This window comes from Lonchura striata, chromosome 9, assembly GCF_050655825.1.
Source record: "Lonchura striata isolate lonStrDom1 chromosome 9, ASM5065582v1, whole genome shotgun sequence".
Classification (NCBI taxonomy): domain Eukaryota; kingdom Metazoa; phylum Chordata; class Aves; order Passeriformes; family Estrildidae; genus Lonchura; species Lonchura striata.
Window position 1 is genome coordinate 11,568,932 of NC_140711.1, and position 16,005 is coordinate 11,584,936.

The 16,005-nt window shown below is 41.2% G+C and overlaps 3 protein-coding genes across 16 annotated transcripts in view; 1 reads left to right on the forward strand and 2 right to left on the reverse strand.

Annotated features, from left to right (window-relative positions):
- Positions 1-747, forward strand: part of AGFG1 (ArfGAP with FG repeats 1) — a 35,710-nt gene extending 34,963 nt beyond the window's left edge. For all 13 annotated transcript variants that reach the window (XM_077785640.2, XM_085587694.1, XM_085587695.1 and 10 more), the window contains one exon: positions 2-747. In XM_077785640.2, the coding sequence (XP_077641766.1) occupies positions 2-61 (60 nt within the window). In that variant the 3' untranslated portion in view covers positions 62-747. The remainder of the gene's footprint in view (position 1) is intronic.
- On the reverse strand, positions 1-9,849 carry SLC19A3 (solute carrier family 19 member 3). Its single transcript, XM_021553697.4, has 5 exons — positions 9,700-9,849; positions 6,959-7,775; positions 4,833-5,025; positions 4,195-4,336; positions 1-3,435 (listed from the first exon to the last, which is right to left on the reverse strand). The coding sequence occupies exons 1-5, from the start codon at positions 9,847-9,849 to the stop codon at positions 3,313-3,315; spliced, it is 1,425 nt and encodes a 474-aa protein (XP_021409372.3). The 3' UTR covers positions 1-3,312.
- Positions 6,487-16,005, reverse strand: part of LOC110483655 (thiamine transporter 2-like) — a 16,905-nt gene continuing 7,386 nt past the window's right edge. For both annotated transcript variants that reach the window (XM_021553696.4, XM_077785645.2), the window contains one exon: positions 6,487-15,262. In XM_021553696.4, the coding sequence (XP_021409371.3) occupies positions 15,071-15,262 (192 nt within the window). In that variant the 3' untranslated portion in view covers positions 6,487-15,070. The remainder of the gene's footprint in view (positions 15,263-16,005) is intronic.

The window sequence follows — 16,005 nt, forward strand, 5'->3', positions numbered from 1 at the left end:
GGCTGGTGCACCAACAGGACAATTTCCAACAGGAAGCTCATCAACCAATCCTTTCTTATAGCCTTATAGACACTTTACCCAAAAGAACTCTTATGTGGTCACATAACATCTCTGCGCCTCTTGCACTGTTGTCTTGTTTCACTGATATTAGCTTTAAACACAAAAGAAGTCTTTAAGAAGTAAAATAAAAGCCTGCATTGTGTACCTTTAAAAGTTTCAAAAAGAAAAAAAAAACATCCAATACAAAAACAAGAAAACCAACCCCCCACCAGGTAATAACGTGCAAAACAGAGGGCTGTGGTAACATCCTTGAACCTGTGAGGTGGCAGGTAAAAAGTAGCGGTATCACGTGTATTAAAATTGGCTAATAAGTTATTGCAGATACCACACTCATTATGCTGCAGTACTGTACATATTTTTCTTAGAAAATAGCTATTTGTGCATATCAGTATTTGTAACTTTAACACATTGTTATGTGAAAAATGTTACTGGGGAATAGATCAGCCACTTTAAGGTGCTGTTGTATCTCTTGGAATGAATGAGCTGCATCATTTTAACCATTGATATTGGAAGTCACAAAGTTAAATTGAAGGTTTGTTCATTTCTCAAAATGTTTTCCTTTCCTAAGAGCTCTTCTATTTATACATGCCTAAATCTCTAATGTTAGAGGGATACCTGTCTGCATAATAAAGCTGATCATGTTTTGCTACAGTTTGCAGGTGAAAAAATAAATATTAGAAAAAAGAACTGTGTAGCATTATTTCTGTGCAGTAACATTTACTGGATGAAAATGTACACAGTGTCTTGTACACAGATGAAATATCCAAAGCAGTGTATTATAGGTGAGTTAAGTTTGACATTTTCACATGCCTCACTTGGATGTGGTTCTCTTTGTCCTTGTGATGAAGCATACTGTTCTAGCTCAAGTGAAGTGACCTGTCACACAGGAGAGTGTTAGGTGAGGTTTGGATTGTTTGAATAGAGTATGTCATGAAGGACACTGGAAGCACTGTGAAAGGTAGTTATTGGAGAGAAGGTTTGCAGCAAAAGACACCTAATTATGGGTAACTTCTGACAGGCTCTGAACAAGCCTTAGTTGTGGTCTGAACCAAGTGTATAACAGCAGGCCAAGGGACCACAGATGTAATAGTCCTCTCTTTATTAAAAACTGATGCATATCAGTAAGCGCTCCTGTGGAATATTAAATTTTTTTTTCTAATTTACAGAAATATCTCCTGCCAAACTACAGTGAAATTTGTAGAGGGAAAAATGTCTGGCTTGTCTTCCTCTGTAACAGTGATAAGGTTTGAGAAAAATATAACTGCATCAAAAGTAGTTGGTGTTTTAAACAGAGATAATTTGGCTACCATTCAAGTGTAATACTGGAACTAAGCAAATAATGTAAGTATCTTCTGAATACATAAACTGAAAGCTTAAAGGTTTCTGACCAGCTGGAGAATAAAATTCTAACAGCTTTCAGGAAAACAGGAATAATAAGGTGAGATTGATTTTTTTTTTTGAAGGACATGCAAGTCCATTTGAGATAAAGATGAAAATTCTTTTAAGGCAAGACATTTCACTTGTAATTGACTGCCTGAATGTCAGGTTTTTCTAGGGCATCTGAAAGGTAGACCTATGCTTGTAAAAACATTTATGCTAATTTTGTTGCCTGCCTATGGGGGTAATAATTACTTTTTGTTTGTTTTTGTTTTTTAAACTTTGGAGATACCAAGCAGGAGACAGGCAACTCATAAAACATGCTGCCTGTAAGTTTTCCTTAAATGTCTGCTTTTGTCCTGTTGGTATATTTAAAACAGGCTTGAAATCTCTCTTTTGTTTCTGATGGAGACTGCTTGTGAGTGTGGTGTTCAGTTCAGTTCCCAATGTTCTCTGGGGAATTCACTGAACAAATCCCCAGCAACTGGAGGTTTGCAGGGTACTAGTAACACCCTTACTCTCACCACTGTATTTTAGCACAGCGTAAATAGTTGTAACTCCCTGTTCACCAGCCTTGACTGTTTCGGATAGTAAGAGGTAAATGCAGGGGAGAGTGGGGAACTGCAAGGGTTCAGCAGGGATTGTGGAATACTTAAAAATGCTTAGTCCAGAGAACTGGACCAAATCAAAGAGATGTCAATGAGATGAAAAGTTATGGAAGAGCAACAATTCTGTGCCTTCTTCACTTATTGTAGTGTAAATTAGGTTTTGGGCAAGGGCTAATGAGATCAGCATCTATAGAGTTTGTCCTAATCCAAATATTACTGCTGAGATTCTGAAACTGATTGACGTATGCAAGACATGTGGTTTGGAATATGCAGTAGAAGTAGTGGAATACTTTATTTTTCATAACTGAATTTAGTGCAGATTAAAGGTTTGCAACTTTTAACTATACACAAGCACACCTCTTTAGTCTGTGTTCACAGATTTTAGATTTGTCAAATTCCAGATAAGCTGAAGATCTTGTATTGTTTTGAGTCTTCTGTATACTGAGCATAAACTGACACCATAGGTGTTTCATTGATTAGGTTTCAAAGTAGCTTTATTTACAAAATTAATTTTTCACCCGAATTTTAAATGTTTTTGTCATGGAAGTCTCTGCAGTTCTTTCCTCAATTGTTCACGCAAATAGCATAGTTGCCTAAAAGCTGTATTTTTATGCTTTAGCATCAGAGCACTTCACTTGATTACTTTATGCCCCTTATACAGAAATTAATATGGAGCCCTCCTAGATCAGACTTCAGTCCTAAACATCAGCTGTTACAAGTGTAAGAAGATGCTACACTTGCAGGAAAGTCCTGAGTTCTGTAAGGCAGTTGCGATGTCCAGTTGCAAAAGCCTTAAGATTTCCAAAGGCCTCTGCAACAAATTTTCTGACAGGTCATTGTATGGTTCAACTGCTTTACATTCCCTCGGCATGTCTGATGGTCTTCTGTCAGTAAATAAATTGCCTTAAATTTCTGCATTTGATAGAAATACTCAGTAGAAGGTTGTTCTGTGATGTTCACACCAACTCTGGTGTGAGGTTGAGGCATTTGTATGTCATTGTGCTCACTGAGCCTTAATAGAAGTTTGTATGTCAGATCACTAAACTTGAATTAGAAGACTGAGGAATGTTTGTATTAAACTCCTGGTGAAGAAAATGGAGCAAATGCATCATCCTGTTGACAAAGCTCTCTGTACAGTAGGGTCATAAACAGCTTGCTTCAACCTGGACCAGTTTTGCTTGATTGAACGTTATATTTCTCTTGATTGTTGTCCAGATGATGGAGCCTTCTGCATTGTTGCTTGTAATGATTGCTTTTGTCTCGGTTGTTAAAGGGCAGTGCTTTCAGCAGCCACACTTGTATTTCTGCATTTGATGGAAATTATGGTGTATATGCTTCTGATCAGGAAAATTCCAGTTATGACTATGAAGTAGCTGCCATAAATGAGAAACTGGGAAATGGAGGTGGGGAAGGAGAAAAGTTGTTATCTAACAGCAAAAACAGTTTTTGACTCTAAGGGGTGTCCTTCATTACTGCCTTCCCTTCCCTGTCACCTGTGCCCATAATGACCCCATCTTGAGAGGATTCAAGAAGTCTGGACTACTTGACTTTACACTGTAGAAGTTCTGTGGTTGTAAAAGGGGGAAAGAATGTTCTGTTATGTACTTCTCCACCTCAGTAAGGGAGGACAGCTGTCCTGCAGTTTGTCTCTTCTCTGGAAACATGAAACCTAGAGACTTAGACTCATTTAATGTCTAAGTTTAAACTAATTTTAGAAATTCAATGGGGAATTGGAATGAGTTAATTTTCAGAATTACAGTAACTTTTAAAATGTGTGTGCTGGAACTATGTAACTTGGAATTACCCTAGTAATAGACCCATAGATTGTCTTTCAGCTGGCTTCCTGCTTCTCGTTGGGGTATTTTGACTATAAACTTGTGAATAGTAATCCTTTATTTTAAAGAATACCCAGAGTAATAGGTAAAACTTTGTCCTCTGTTCTGTGAACACAGAATATTTTTGAGTCACCCCAGCATTGGGAGACCTAGAGGAGAAGCAGGTTGTAGTAGTTCAAGCCAGTTCACTTCAAATTAACCTTTTTCCAGTTGAGTAACTGTCCTGAGCTTGCACATTACCACAGGCTAATCTTGGAGTAGAGCCTGCTTTGGAGGAGAGTAGGGGAACTAAGCAGTGGGACTCAGCAGCTTACCTGAGTGCTGATATCCAGTCCCAGACCTCTTGAATCTACTACAACAACAGTTAATATCGTCTGAATCACCAATGCAACAAAGTTGTTGAAGCCAAACATCAAAGCATAACGCTCCATGCTGAGGTTGACAGCAATCTGAAACCTGACAATGAATGCACAGGTTCACAAAACAGTAGAGAGCAAAGACAGGTGGATGCACTTTACTTATGAGAACAGTTTAATGTGCACAGAGCACTCTTCAAAGGGCAAGGCCACTTTGGCTATTAAGCTTTATCAGCTTCATTTTGACAGAAATTTCTTGGTTTTTTTCTGGCCTTGTGGCTTTTGTGCATCTTATTTACCCTTGACTTGAATGAATAATTTTACTAAATATCTGTGTATATTCATTGGATCATTTTGAGAATACTCAGACATTGGTCATTGAACAGCCAAGTGCAGAAGCGACCTTGTTCTGACTTGGAGTGTACTATGGTAACGGTTAGCTCTTATAATTTTATCCTGTTTTATACAGGCTAGAAACAATATATGCTGCTGTCATAACATATTTATATCTAGGGAAAGGTCTAGTAAAATTTTGATAAATGTAAAAATTTGACAGTGATTTAAATCAAGTCAGAACAGTTGTATGTTGTACTTACGTTGCTATTGTTATAAGGAGCATATAGCAGGCTTTAAATGTAAGGTAACCAGCATAACATGCCCAGATGTTGTCAGTGAAGTGCATGAGAAGCAGAGAACCAGCATCCAGTGCAGAGAAAATTCCCAAAGCCAATTCTCCAGAGAGATCCCAGTTTACTTTGACATATCCAACTGCCATGGATGTTGCTGAACCTAAAAATTGAAAAGTAGTAATTTAAACTTCAAAACATTATCATTGAGAGCCATTGCATAACTGTAATTGGATCATGCCAGGAGCTCTTCTGTCTTAGTTACAGTGGACTTTGGTAATGGATTATATTTCTTGTGGGAGTCTTCCATTAGTTAGGATGATTTCCTCCTTGCTTAGACTCTTCACTGACTGAAGGGCTTTGGGAGAGTGCCTCATGCTGGAGGCAGCAGTGCACAATCTATTGTTGCTCCATTTTTAAACAACTACAAGCAAAAATAAGAACCCCACCAAGCATTTTCTGCCAAAATATGTATAATGAGTTTAGTTACCTCATGTGAAGTTCTTTATGGAAAGAAAACCTTAGCACTGCACGCTTTTTTTAAAAAATAGAAGTCTATTTTCAGTTTCTGGTGAAAAACCTTATGAAAATGCATTTGTCAATGTCTTATTGGCCACCACATGTAGCAAAATCCTTACTTGAGTCTATTACAGTGTAGCAAACCCCATGTTATCAGGTGGGCACAAAAATTGGACGTAGTTTGCTGGTTTTATGTGCTCTTCATCAGAATTCCAAAAATTGAAATAAACCATCCCCTTTGGTCCAACCCTGCCACAAGCAGTGGTTCCCAGTGCTTGTGAGTGCCTTCTGCACTCTGAAGTTGTGTCAAGTGCCAGAGGGTGTAAGTGCAAGAAAGACTTGGGGAACACTACTCAAAGCAGTAGTTGGAAGTCTGGAGTAGCTTCAGTAAAATGGATTTTCATGCTGATTGCAGGGAGGAAAAGTAAACTGACAATTCCCTGTAGAAGTGTGGGATACAGCTTGTGGAATGTAGGGGGAGACAGCTGTGTAAATGGGAGCTCCAAAAGGAGGCTGTATTGGTACTGCACAGCTAAGTAAATGAAGTTTCACATTACCCATATTCTTCTCTTCTGTAGCTGAAGAGAAATGGAATTTGGGTGGACCAGGTAACTAGAGAGAGTCAGAATGGCTGATGTTGGAAGAGAGGTGGAGATCACATGGCCCTGCTAAAAGCTGAGTCAACTAAAGGAAGCTGCTCAGGATGGTGACTAGGTTTTGACTCTAGGATGGGGAGTCCACACCTCTGGCCAACCTGTTCCTGTTTAAAATCACCCTTGGAATAAAAATGTTCTGTGTTTAAGCAGAACTTCGCTTGATTTTGTGCCCCTTGACTCTTATCCTGTCACTGGGTACCACTGGGAAGAGCCTGGTTTCATCCTCTTTGCTTCTCCCCTTCAAGCCTCTGTGCACATTAATAAGATTCCTTGTTTTTCAAGGGTAAACACTTAAAATGTTCTCACCCTTGTCACATTACAGAAATGGTTTCACAAAAAAGTTGGAAGGGACCCACAAGGATCATCAAGTCGAACTCTGAAGTGAATGGCCCATACAGGGGTTGAATACACAACCTTTATTGTGGCAAACATGCCAATCAGGACACAGATGTAGTCACAGAATATTTATTGAGGAGCACTTAGACTGGAATGATTTTTAATCCAGTGTCTAAATAGACAATTTCACAGTATGCTCTGAGTAATATTTAGAGTAGTGCATCTGTTAACATGTTCTTTTAATTCTTAAACCAGCCAGTTTAAGGTGTATTTGGAGGAGGAATATGCAAGATATCATTGCACAGGATTTTGATGTGCTTACTTGAGGTTAAAGACATGGTCTAAACAGAGCTGTAAACATAAAACTCTTAAAACGTTTTGGCAGAATGAGTCTCCTCTGAGAAGGAAAAGCTTATTTATATATGTTTTTAAGACTGATTTTTAAGAGCCCACTGTAAACCTTATACTAAAATCATGCTTTGCATACTGCATCTCTGTCAGTTTACTTTAGTCCTCACAGGAGCTGGAAAGGCACCAAACACACTGCACAGGATGGGTTGCAAGTACCGGCAAATGATTGCTTACCCAAAAAAGTTGCTATTGCTTCGACAGCTCCGTTGTACACAGCAGAGCTGTGCGAGGGGGCTCGGAAGTCCCACAGCACCTGCACATAATTCACCACCTGGTTAAAGCCGGCCGTGGCCAGAGCCCACCACAGGGACCAGTAGAGGAGCTTGCGGGAGCCGTAGCAATCCCTCAGGTCCCTGCCCAGCTGCAGCAGCACGCTGAGCACGCGCCTGTGGGGCCCGGCCCTGCCAGCCTGGGGCTGGGGGCTCGCGGCCCTGGCAGCAGCATCGGGGCTCCTTTCCTCTTGGCAGCTCCAGGGCCCGCGGGCAGCGCCCGCAGGCAGCCCTTTGCCAGGCCCTGGCAGAGGCTCAGGGGCATCTTTCTTGTGGAAGAACATGCTCCTCTGGGGCACGGGCAGGAAGAAGGCGCACAGGAATGCCAGGGACACGGAAGCCAAGGTAATGGCGTTGAGGTAGAAGTAGGAGACGTGTGCTAAGGACACCAGCAGCTGTCCCAGCACGGCGGCCACGGTGGCTGCCACCAGAGTGGCACTCCTGCAGTAGCTGGTGACCCTCTGGTAGTGTTGGGTGCTGACCACGCTGTAGATGTAGGCGTAATAGGCCACCTCGGTGGCTGTGACCATGCCATAGAAGAATTCCACCAGCTGCATGGCCAGCACGCCATGTGCAAAGAGCAGCAGGAGCCACGTGAGGATGAGGCTGATGCCCTGCAGGAGGAGGACGGGCTTGTAGCGCACATAGTCTGTGAGCAGGAACACTGGGAAAAGGAGAGCCAGGTAGGAGTATGTCCAAACTGGCAGAATCTGGTTGGTAACCTAGAACACAACAAAAGTGGAAACGTTAAAGCAAAGAAGCAATACAGCCCCAACCCCCCATACATTTAAAATACCTTTTGGTAGGTGTTACTGCTGAAGCAACATAGTTGTGATTATATGAAACGTTGAGTTGTGTGAACTGTGCAGGCTTATACTGCTTTCAGGTACAAGCCTGTGACTTCAGTGTGTAAAGACTAAAGATAGTGATGCTGTGCTCCACTAAAAAACCAGATTGATTGGCTTAAAATTTCCAGTAAAGGCCTATGAAGAAGGCAGGTTTTGATGGGGAGCTGTTTAAAGCACTTGTAACTTTGTGTCTGATATAAGTCTCTAGTTTCAAACGCTATTCCCTACTGTGCCTGAAAATGATGGCCTGTTTTAACTTAATGTGAGTAATTGTATACCTTTGGTCACCTCTTTCCCTTGTTAGATATATTAAAAAAAAAACCAAAAACATGTGCCTCTTACAGAGGGGAACTGGAACTGCACATAGTGTGTAGCTGCTACTAAGGTATTGCATCATCTATGCTTTTTTCTGATTTAAAGCGTAAGAAGTAAGGAGCTCTTTCAGTAAGTTGGAGTTCAATGCATAGATGCCTTGTGAAGGAATTATTTATCTTTTTTTTTTTTTAATTCCTCTGAGTTTGGGTTGGAAGGTGCTGTTTGTGGTTGCCACTAAAGCTCAGTTCTTGCCCAGACAGTTTGGGCACACCTGGGGCATGTATCCCTTTTACATGTACATCATAAAGTGACCTTCTTCTGTGACTCTACGTCGTGTGTCTTGGGGAGATCTTGCCCAGTAATTGTGGAGCTTGCTGAGGTATCCATACCTGATATCTTGTTCTCTGCCTACGTAATTAGACTAGAAAGGAACTGTATTAAATGCTGGAGGAATGCTTTTTACTTCTGAACAGGTACTGGAATGAGTTGCATGGTGAGCTGCAGGTTCACTGTACCTTTCTGTGTGACTTATTTTGTTTCTCTGAATTTAGAATTACCTCATGGAATTAACTCACTGGATGTGAGTTTGACTGAAAGAGATAATATCTGTACTGTGCTTGATTTTGAGTTAAGGATTCTTGCTGAAATCAGAACTAAGGTATTCTGTGATGCTATCTGTGTGATTTATATAAGATACAATGCTTTCATTTGTGCTTAAAAGAATTAAAAGCGGGGAGAAAAAACTCCTTGACTACCTAAACCACAAATACCTTTTTTCAGCAGAAACCTTGGGTTCACAGTGTGCTGGTAGATTCTGCCTTAACATTTGCTACTGCACATCAGGAATGACTGTTCTTCATATTAGCAGTATGTGGGTGTAGCAAGCCTGTGTTTTCTAATTATACCATTAGCTCCATGACTCAGCCACGTGTTAACCATGTCCCCTTTTGTTGGGAGGTGTACTCCTGAAGCAGCCAGTGTTGAACATAGGAGCATAGCAAGGAAGCTTGGAGTGCGTGTTTTTGTCAAAAAACCCCAATGTTTCTGAACATGAACCTGATGTCCACAGGTTAATGAATGCATGAATTACAGGGAATATAGGAAATAAGCTTACAACTCCTAAGGGGAAGGCTGCTTAGCTGGCAAGGCTGCTTAGCTTTCTTATGTTTTTAAATTCTGTCAGTGTAATCAATTCCATGGTAAGTATAAATAATTGTCTCTTCTGTGGTGGAGAGAGGAACTAGCCTCTTTTTGCCAACCGGTCTGATTTTGCCAAAAATATCAACCACCAGAGGGGTTTCAAAGTGCTAGGAATGTAGGGATTTTAAAGTTTGGACCCCCTGCCAAAGAGTACTCTTTTCCAGAAGCATCTTAAATATGGACCTTTAGATAAAATATTCACACTTCATCTTCCCTTCAGTTGCTGCTGTAAGGCCTAATGCTTTGAGCATTTTAGTTACTGCTTAAGAGAATAGTTACATACCTCTTCAGTCGTTAGGTTTTTGTCTGGCCCTGTTAGATAGGGGGTGAGAAAAGATTCTGATGGCCTCATTGTGGTGAAAAATCCATTTGCACAGATGATCACCGTGGGATAAATCCAGCTGTGGCTTACAGCTCCCTTCCAGCAATCCATAATTTATCTAAACAAATAAAAAAAAGGTGACAAAGGAAGAATAGATGCTCTTCACAGCTGGTAAAAATTCATTTTCAAGTTTACTTTTTAACTAAACCTACACTTAGTCCCCTGAAGCTACAACCACCAGTGAGGGCTGTGGTGGTGGCACCCAGTGTAACTGTACTTAGGGGGATGGGTGGCAGTGTGGCCCGCATGTGCAAATGTAACCAAACCACTGATCTCAAGCTCTCCTGCACTGAGCTGCACGCCTGGATCTCCTGTTAGGCTGGGACACCTCTGGCAGTTACTCCTGAGGCTGAGAGTCTTTGCTGCAGCCCAGTCTTGGTAAGTGACTAACGGTGTGCTCCGCCTCGGAACCTTGGCTAAGTCATATAAAGAACTTATTGCACGTATTGTGTAATCCTTTAGGTGGAAGGATGACCAAATCGGGGACCAGGAGTGGGTCTAAGCTGCACCCAGGCTCCTCTCTGAGAGGAGTTTAGAACCCAGTGACTTAGTAGGAGGGTCTCTGACAGTTTTACCTGATCTTGTCATCTCTGCACTAAGTCAAGCACACTATCCTGTTGAGTCTTGTTAAAGCACCGTCACATCTGCCACTGAACTTTGATACATTGATAAAGGGCATTGTTGCTTCTGTCTGGTGAGTGAAGTGCATGGCTCCAGCTGTGCCACGTGCCTAAGCCAATGTTCCCTTCTTGGAACCTTCCTGGCATCACAGCTGTAACTTGGAAATGGGCAACTGGATCAAGGTGCATCAGCCCTGGTAAACTCTGTATTGTCTGTCAAAGGTTGTTCATAGTAACGTGCTTAGGGCTGAGTGGCTGTGCTGTAGCAGAATAAAGTTCCATTACAGTCTCATTTCTGAATTAATGAATGAGCTATGTGTGAGATTAAAGCTCATTCTGTGTGCTCAAGGAGGTTTTTTTCTGTTGATTTGCAAATCTGTTTGATTTTTTTGTTGATTTGACTTAATGACCATGCAAACTTTCTTGATGGCAATAAAAGCCATCAGGCAGCTCAACCCATTGTGACCTCAGTTTCCTTAAAATGCTTTAACACTAACCATGTTTCTCGCATTCCAGTCACTGGAGAGAATAAAGAAAGATCCAGATACAGTCTGCTCATGGTACCTGCTTAGACTTAGAATAGAAAACTATTGACTTCACTTTTGAAAGTGACAACCAAAAGGAAAAGCAGGCTTGTTTCTTCTGTGTAGTTGGCAGCAAAAAGAAGTCTAGAAAGATTTGGGTTTTAAAGTTTATTTTACTACTTTTGTGTTAAAAAGTCAATTTCACTGATCCTGAAAATAAGTGAAACAGTGTTTTCAATCATAAGCAAATGAAAGCAAAGCACTAGCTGATGTTTAATCATGCTGCTACAAGCTGTGTATCTTAAATTGCTGAATTCCACTCTATAGCAGGCACTTTTGAAAAAGGGCTTTTGCTTGCACCGTGAGATGATATCCATTAAAACTTAATATAAATTGTATGTTATAAAGACAATATTTTTGTGATCTCAGAGGAATGTTAGAAAAAACAGCCCTTACCTTGTAACGTGATTTTTATAAATTGCCTCTGTCATCTTTCTCTTACAAATAATTGTAAATAAAATATAGTCTCTAGTATCTTTAACTCAAGACCTTGTTTTAAATGTGATTAAAAATATAAAAATTAAGCCCTGGGCTTATCAGTAACATCTGCAGAAATCTTGCATCACCTCCAAATGCACTGAGCAAGTGAGTAGCTAGCACACTCCTGAATAATTCCAACAGTGATGAATTACCTGTCAGGGCTCTGGCTGTGGTGCATTTCCTGTGGATTCAGATGCAGTTCTTCCCATGATGGCTTTGTCTTGCAGAGAAGTCAGAAAACCACCCTTTTGAGCTGGTGGTAGTCAGAAATTTCTGTAACTTTTTTCCAAGAAGTTATTTCTAAACTTGATAAAATGTTATCAGAATTTAAATAATAATAGTAACAACTTGTCATAGCTGTTCTTGCAGAACTTGTCCATGAAGATTGCAGAGAAAGTGTTCTTTATGGATTTTGTCAGCAAACTGAGTTCTATTTTTAAGATAAAACTATAAGACTTAGTGCAGCTAATGATTAATAAAACCTGTTGTGACAAGAAAGCAATGATTGCATTCTTTCTGTTAATAAATACCTTTAAGAGCTCTGGTCTCTGATTCATGGCAAGGCAGATAACCAGTTTTACAGTTTGTGCTAACAGTGTCCTTGTCCCATGCAGAGCACAGAAGCCACTGGGCTCGTGGGGTGTGCTCTGACTGTCCTGGCTTTGCTGGGGCTTTGGGAGGTAGGACAGCACATGCTTCGTACTATTAATTGGCCAGGAACTACTTTTGTATGATGACAGATCTGTCATTTAAGGACAAATGAGCAAAATTAAATTGCTAAATCTAGGTTCCAAGCTAAAAAATTAACAGGCTTGCTTCAGAGAAATGTTGCACTTTTCTTTCCTTTACCCATTTTTTTAGAGTGTACTGCCTGCATCTTCCAAGGTTCATCAGAGGCTGGAGTTCACCCTGAAGCTGTTGGTAGCACGTGGGAGCACCATGGGAGCAGATGCTGGAGGGCCCTTTGTGAGCTCTACAGAGCCTGGTCTGGTCCTGCAGGTATGGGAGATTCCCTCAGTGCTGAGGTGTGGTGCAAGCAGGCAGGAAGTGCTCGGGGGAGCCAGGCCTGCCTCTGCCCTTCATCCTCCTCCCTGGCCAAGCGCTTCTGAGGTAGGGAAAGAGCCTTGGGAAGAGAAGGTGCTGCTGGGCAGGGGCTGAAAGGGCTGCTGGCTCATGTTTCTGTGGTAGCCCACACAGTGCTTGGGCAGCACCTGCATGTTTTGAATACAAACACACTATTTGTTCCTTCCTTGTTTGCTCAAACTGGCCATATCAGATTGTTGGACTGTATCTTCATGGAAGATTTGTGCCCAAACCCACCAATGTTTCAAAGGTAATTAGTGGTCTATTTAGAGGGGGTTGCAGCTATGGGGAGGAATGTGCCCAGCTCTGGAGTTCCATGTTTGCATGGAAGCCTTTAACACACTGGAATTAAAACAAGCCATACTAAAAGCTGCTAGGAGGGGTGGATGTTTTGAGAATGTCCTTTTCCTGCAGAACTAAACAGTCTGTGGTTACAGATTTCCTTGTAACCTGCCAGGTCTCAACTATTTCCTCTCCAGAGTTTGTGTGTGCAAGTACACAAACACACAGGTGCATCTGTATATCTTAACTCTTGTAGAAACCTCTGATTGCTGGGTGAGTTCTGATTTTCAGCTGAAAACCCAGGATAGCAAGGCCTTGTCTTTCTCCTCCTAACACTCCCAAGGGCTGCTTTCTTCTTCCCCTATTCCCCCCATAATGCTTCCTGCCAGCTTCCAATGTCAGAATCATTATTTTGGAGCTTAGAGAGAATAGGAATTGATTCATTTTTATTTAAAGTCTTTAAAGAAAACAGATAGTTTTCTTAATATGGTTTTCTCTAAAGCTGCAAGCTAAATACATTGTGTCTGCTCTGTTTCTTTGCTTCTCAGTGGCATCCTACAGACATAGAGTTAGCTCTAGCCAGAACATAAGAATGAAGCTGAAAATATGAAGTTCCTCTTTTTAATTTAAACACAAGCTCCTGTTAACTTCTAGTCTGGGACTGACATCTAGTTCTAAACTGAGTGCCTCAAAAGAAGATTGCTACTTATTCTTGCTTATTCTTAAAGAATAGAAAAAGTAGTCCTTGCTCTCTTGTATTCTGTCCTTATTTCTTCAGGCAGGAGCATCATGCCCTCAGTTCTGCAGCAAGAAAAGAACTCTCACTGGAAACTAAGTGAATCTCCCACTTTGATGACTGCAATGGTTAAACTGTTCTCCTTAGAGCTGGTTTACAGCAATGTCCCCACAATGCACAGTGGTAAACAAAAGGCCTAAAAAATTAGCCAGGTTCATTTTGTCAGATCCTACTGATTCTTCTAGGGACTTGAAACAAATTGATTCTGTCCTGTCTGCCCTTGCCTCTGAGCACTTTGTCTAGTTGCAGTGTGTGACAGTGATATGAAAAGCTGGTCTGTACAAATGATAGCTTGTGTCTCTACAGGAAAAATATTCTGTAAATGCTAAGTGGTTTTTATTAGTTAGATGTAGATATTGGAAGCTAGAAGCAAACAGCACTACAGAAATAACTTCAGCATACGGATATAGTTCATATTAAATTATATATTCACTATGCAAACTCATTTCTAGTCTCTTTTTTCCTTCTCCTGGACTGTCTTTTGGACAAAATTAGCTGTAGGACTTGGAGCTTCTTGACAAACTATGAGTTTGGCTGATCCTGCTACATTCTTGGCTAAGATCAGTGGACTTCCCTCACTCGGCACTCAAAAGCATGTGATGCTCACTGTTTCAGTTATAAATCTTCTTGGATATTCCTGTTAATCTGGAATTTTCCTTTATGGAATCAGCTAAATTTCTCCACAATGTCCTTCTCTGGTTTTAGGCTGTGCTACTTAAGCCCCTTCATATTATTTATTTTCCTGCTGAAAGAGGAAGACAATCAGTCCTGAATTTAATTTTACTGAAAGCACAAGCAAAGGAGTGGTTCTCTTGCCTTTTACTTGTTCTCTCAATTCCCTTCTCGGCAGAGATTGCTGTGAAGTCAGCACAGTGTTTGTAGCTCTCAAATGTGGGCCAAGCAACAACTGTGATGTAGCAGTGTTGCAGTGAAGCTCCCAGGATGGGTTGTGCAAGCCCAGATTTTTGCAGCCTGTGTGCTCTGAGCTGTGGGATGAGACAGGAGGAGTCTGTCCCCCATCTGCCTGTACTGAGTATGAAAGAATAGAGTGATGCAAACATGATCTTTTCTTCCTTGGTTCAGAACAAGGGCTGTGCAAAGGGGAGTTGCACCTTCAGCCACTGCATCAGCAAATGTGACAGAAGCAGCTTTGTCAGCAGCACGTTCAGGAGCTACAATGAGCAAGGCAGGGTGAACTCTGCCCCCTGCCATCATGCACGGGGGATGCAAAGGTGGTTGCTCTGATTCTGTGTATAAATTACTGCCTTTAAGCTATTTATATGCATGTAAATAAGAATCTAAAGCAACTTATCTTTTATTCTTGGCACAGTGCTGTTCTGGTGAGCTCTCTGCTGGCATATGTTGTGCTGAAGTGCTGGAATGATTCAGCATAGCTTTTCAGGGCTCAGTTGAACGTTCTTCTTGCACTACTGTTCCCTGCATGCTGCTCTTCTTCCCTGCTGGGAGCCCTTCTCCCAGGACTCGTGCTCAGCCTGGTTCAGCTGTTCTGGGCAAGATCTCTCTATATTTCTTTGGCATTTGCATGAGACCAGCACACAAATGCTTCTGATCATGAAAATCCCATGTATGACTGCGAAGTAGCTGCCATAAATTAAAAACTGGGAGAGGAGGAGAAAAAGGCAGAACAATTAATGAAAGACACATTAGAGAAATGCTGCTTTTTCTGAAGATGACAGTCACTCTGATTTTCTTGTGTTCTGGCAGTTTCTCTACACTTGAATTTTTGCCTTTTCAAGGTACACAGCAGATAATGGTGAAGAACTGCCCCTTTCTTCCATTCCTTATGCCTCTTAATAAACATCAGACAGGGATAAGAACAGGATATTTTTTTCTATTAGTGCAAAATGTAGAAGTACCTTCATTACCCACATTGTCATGAATAATCCTTGTGAAGAAACCAACTTCTTGTTTTGCTTTTTGCACATTTCAGTAACTGTCACCACGATGGTTTCAGTAAATATACTGTTGATTTTATATTAGTATTTCCAACAACAGTGGCAAGGCTATTTATGAAGTCCTACATATTCCTGTTCTTAATTTTAAAGATTTAATGTTTGATTTGATCTTTACTCTCTCAAAGTCACTTTTGCCTTCTCTGTGCAGAGTGTGAATAGCTTTAGTCTTTTTCAGACCCATTAGAGTAGAAAAGCTGCCCCAGCTGAGAGCCCATCAGAGAAAATGGCAGAAGTCAGTGGGTTTCAGTTGACTTCAACATGAGTGACATTGGGTTGAAGTTAGGGACACTGTTGTAAGATAGGATGTCCCATCCCAATAAAGTGCCCAAGCTGTGGGCGGAAGACTCTATTGTACATGCTGAGATACAGAACAGGTTTGTTCCTGA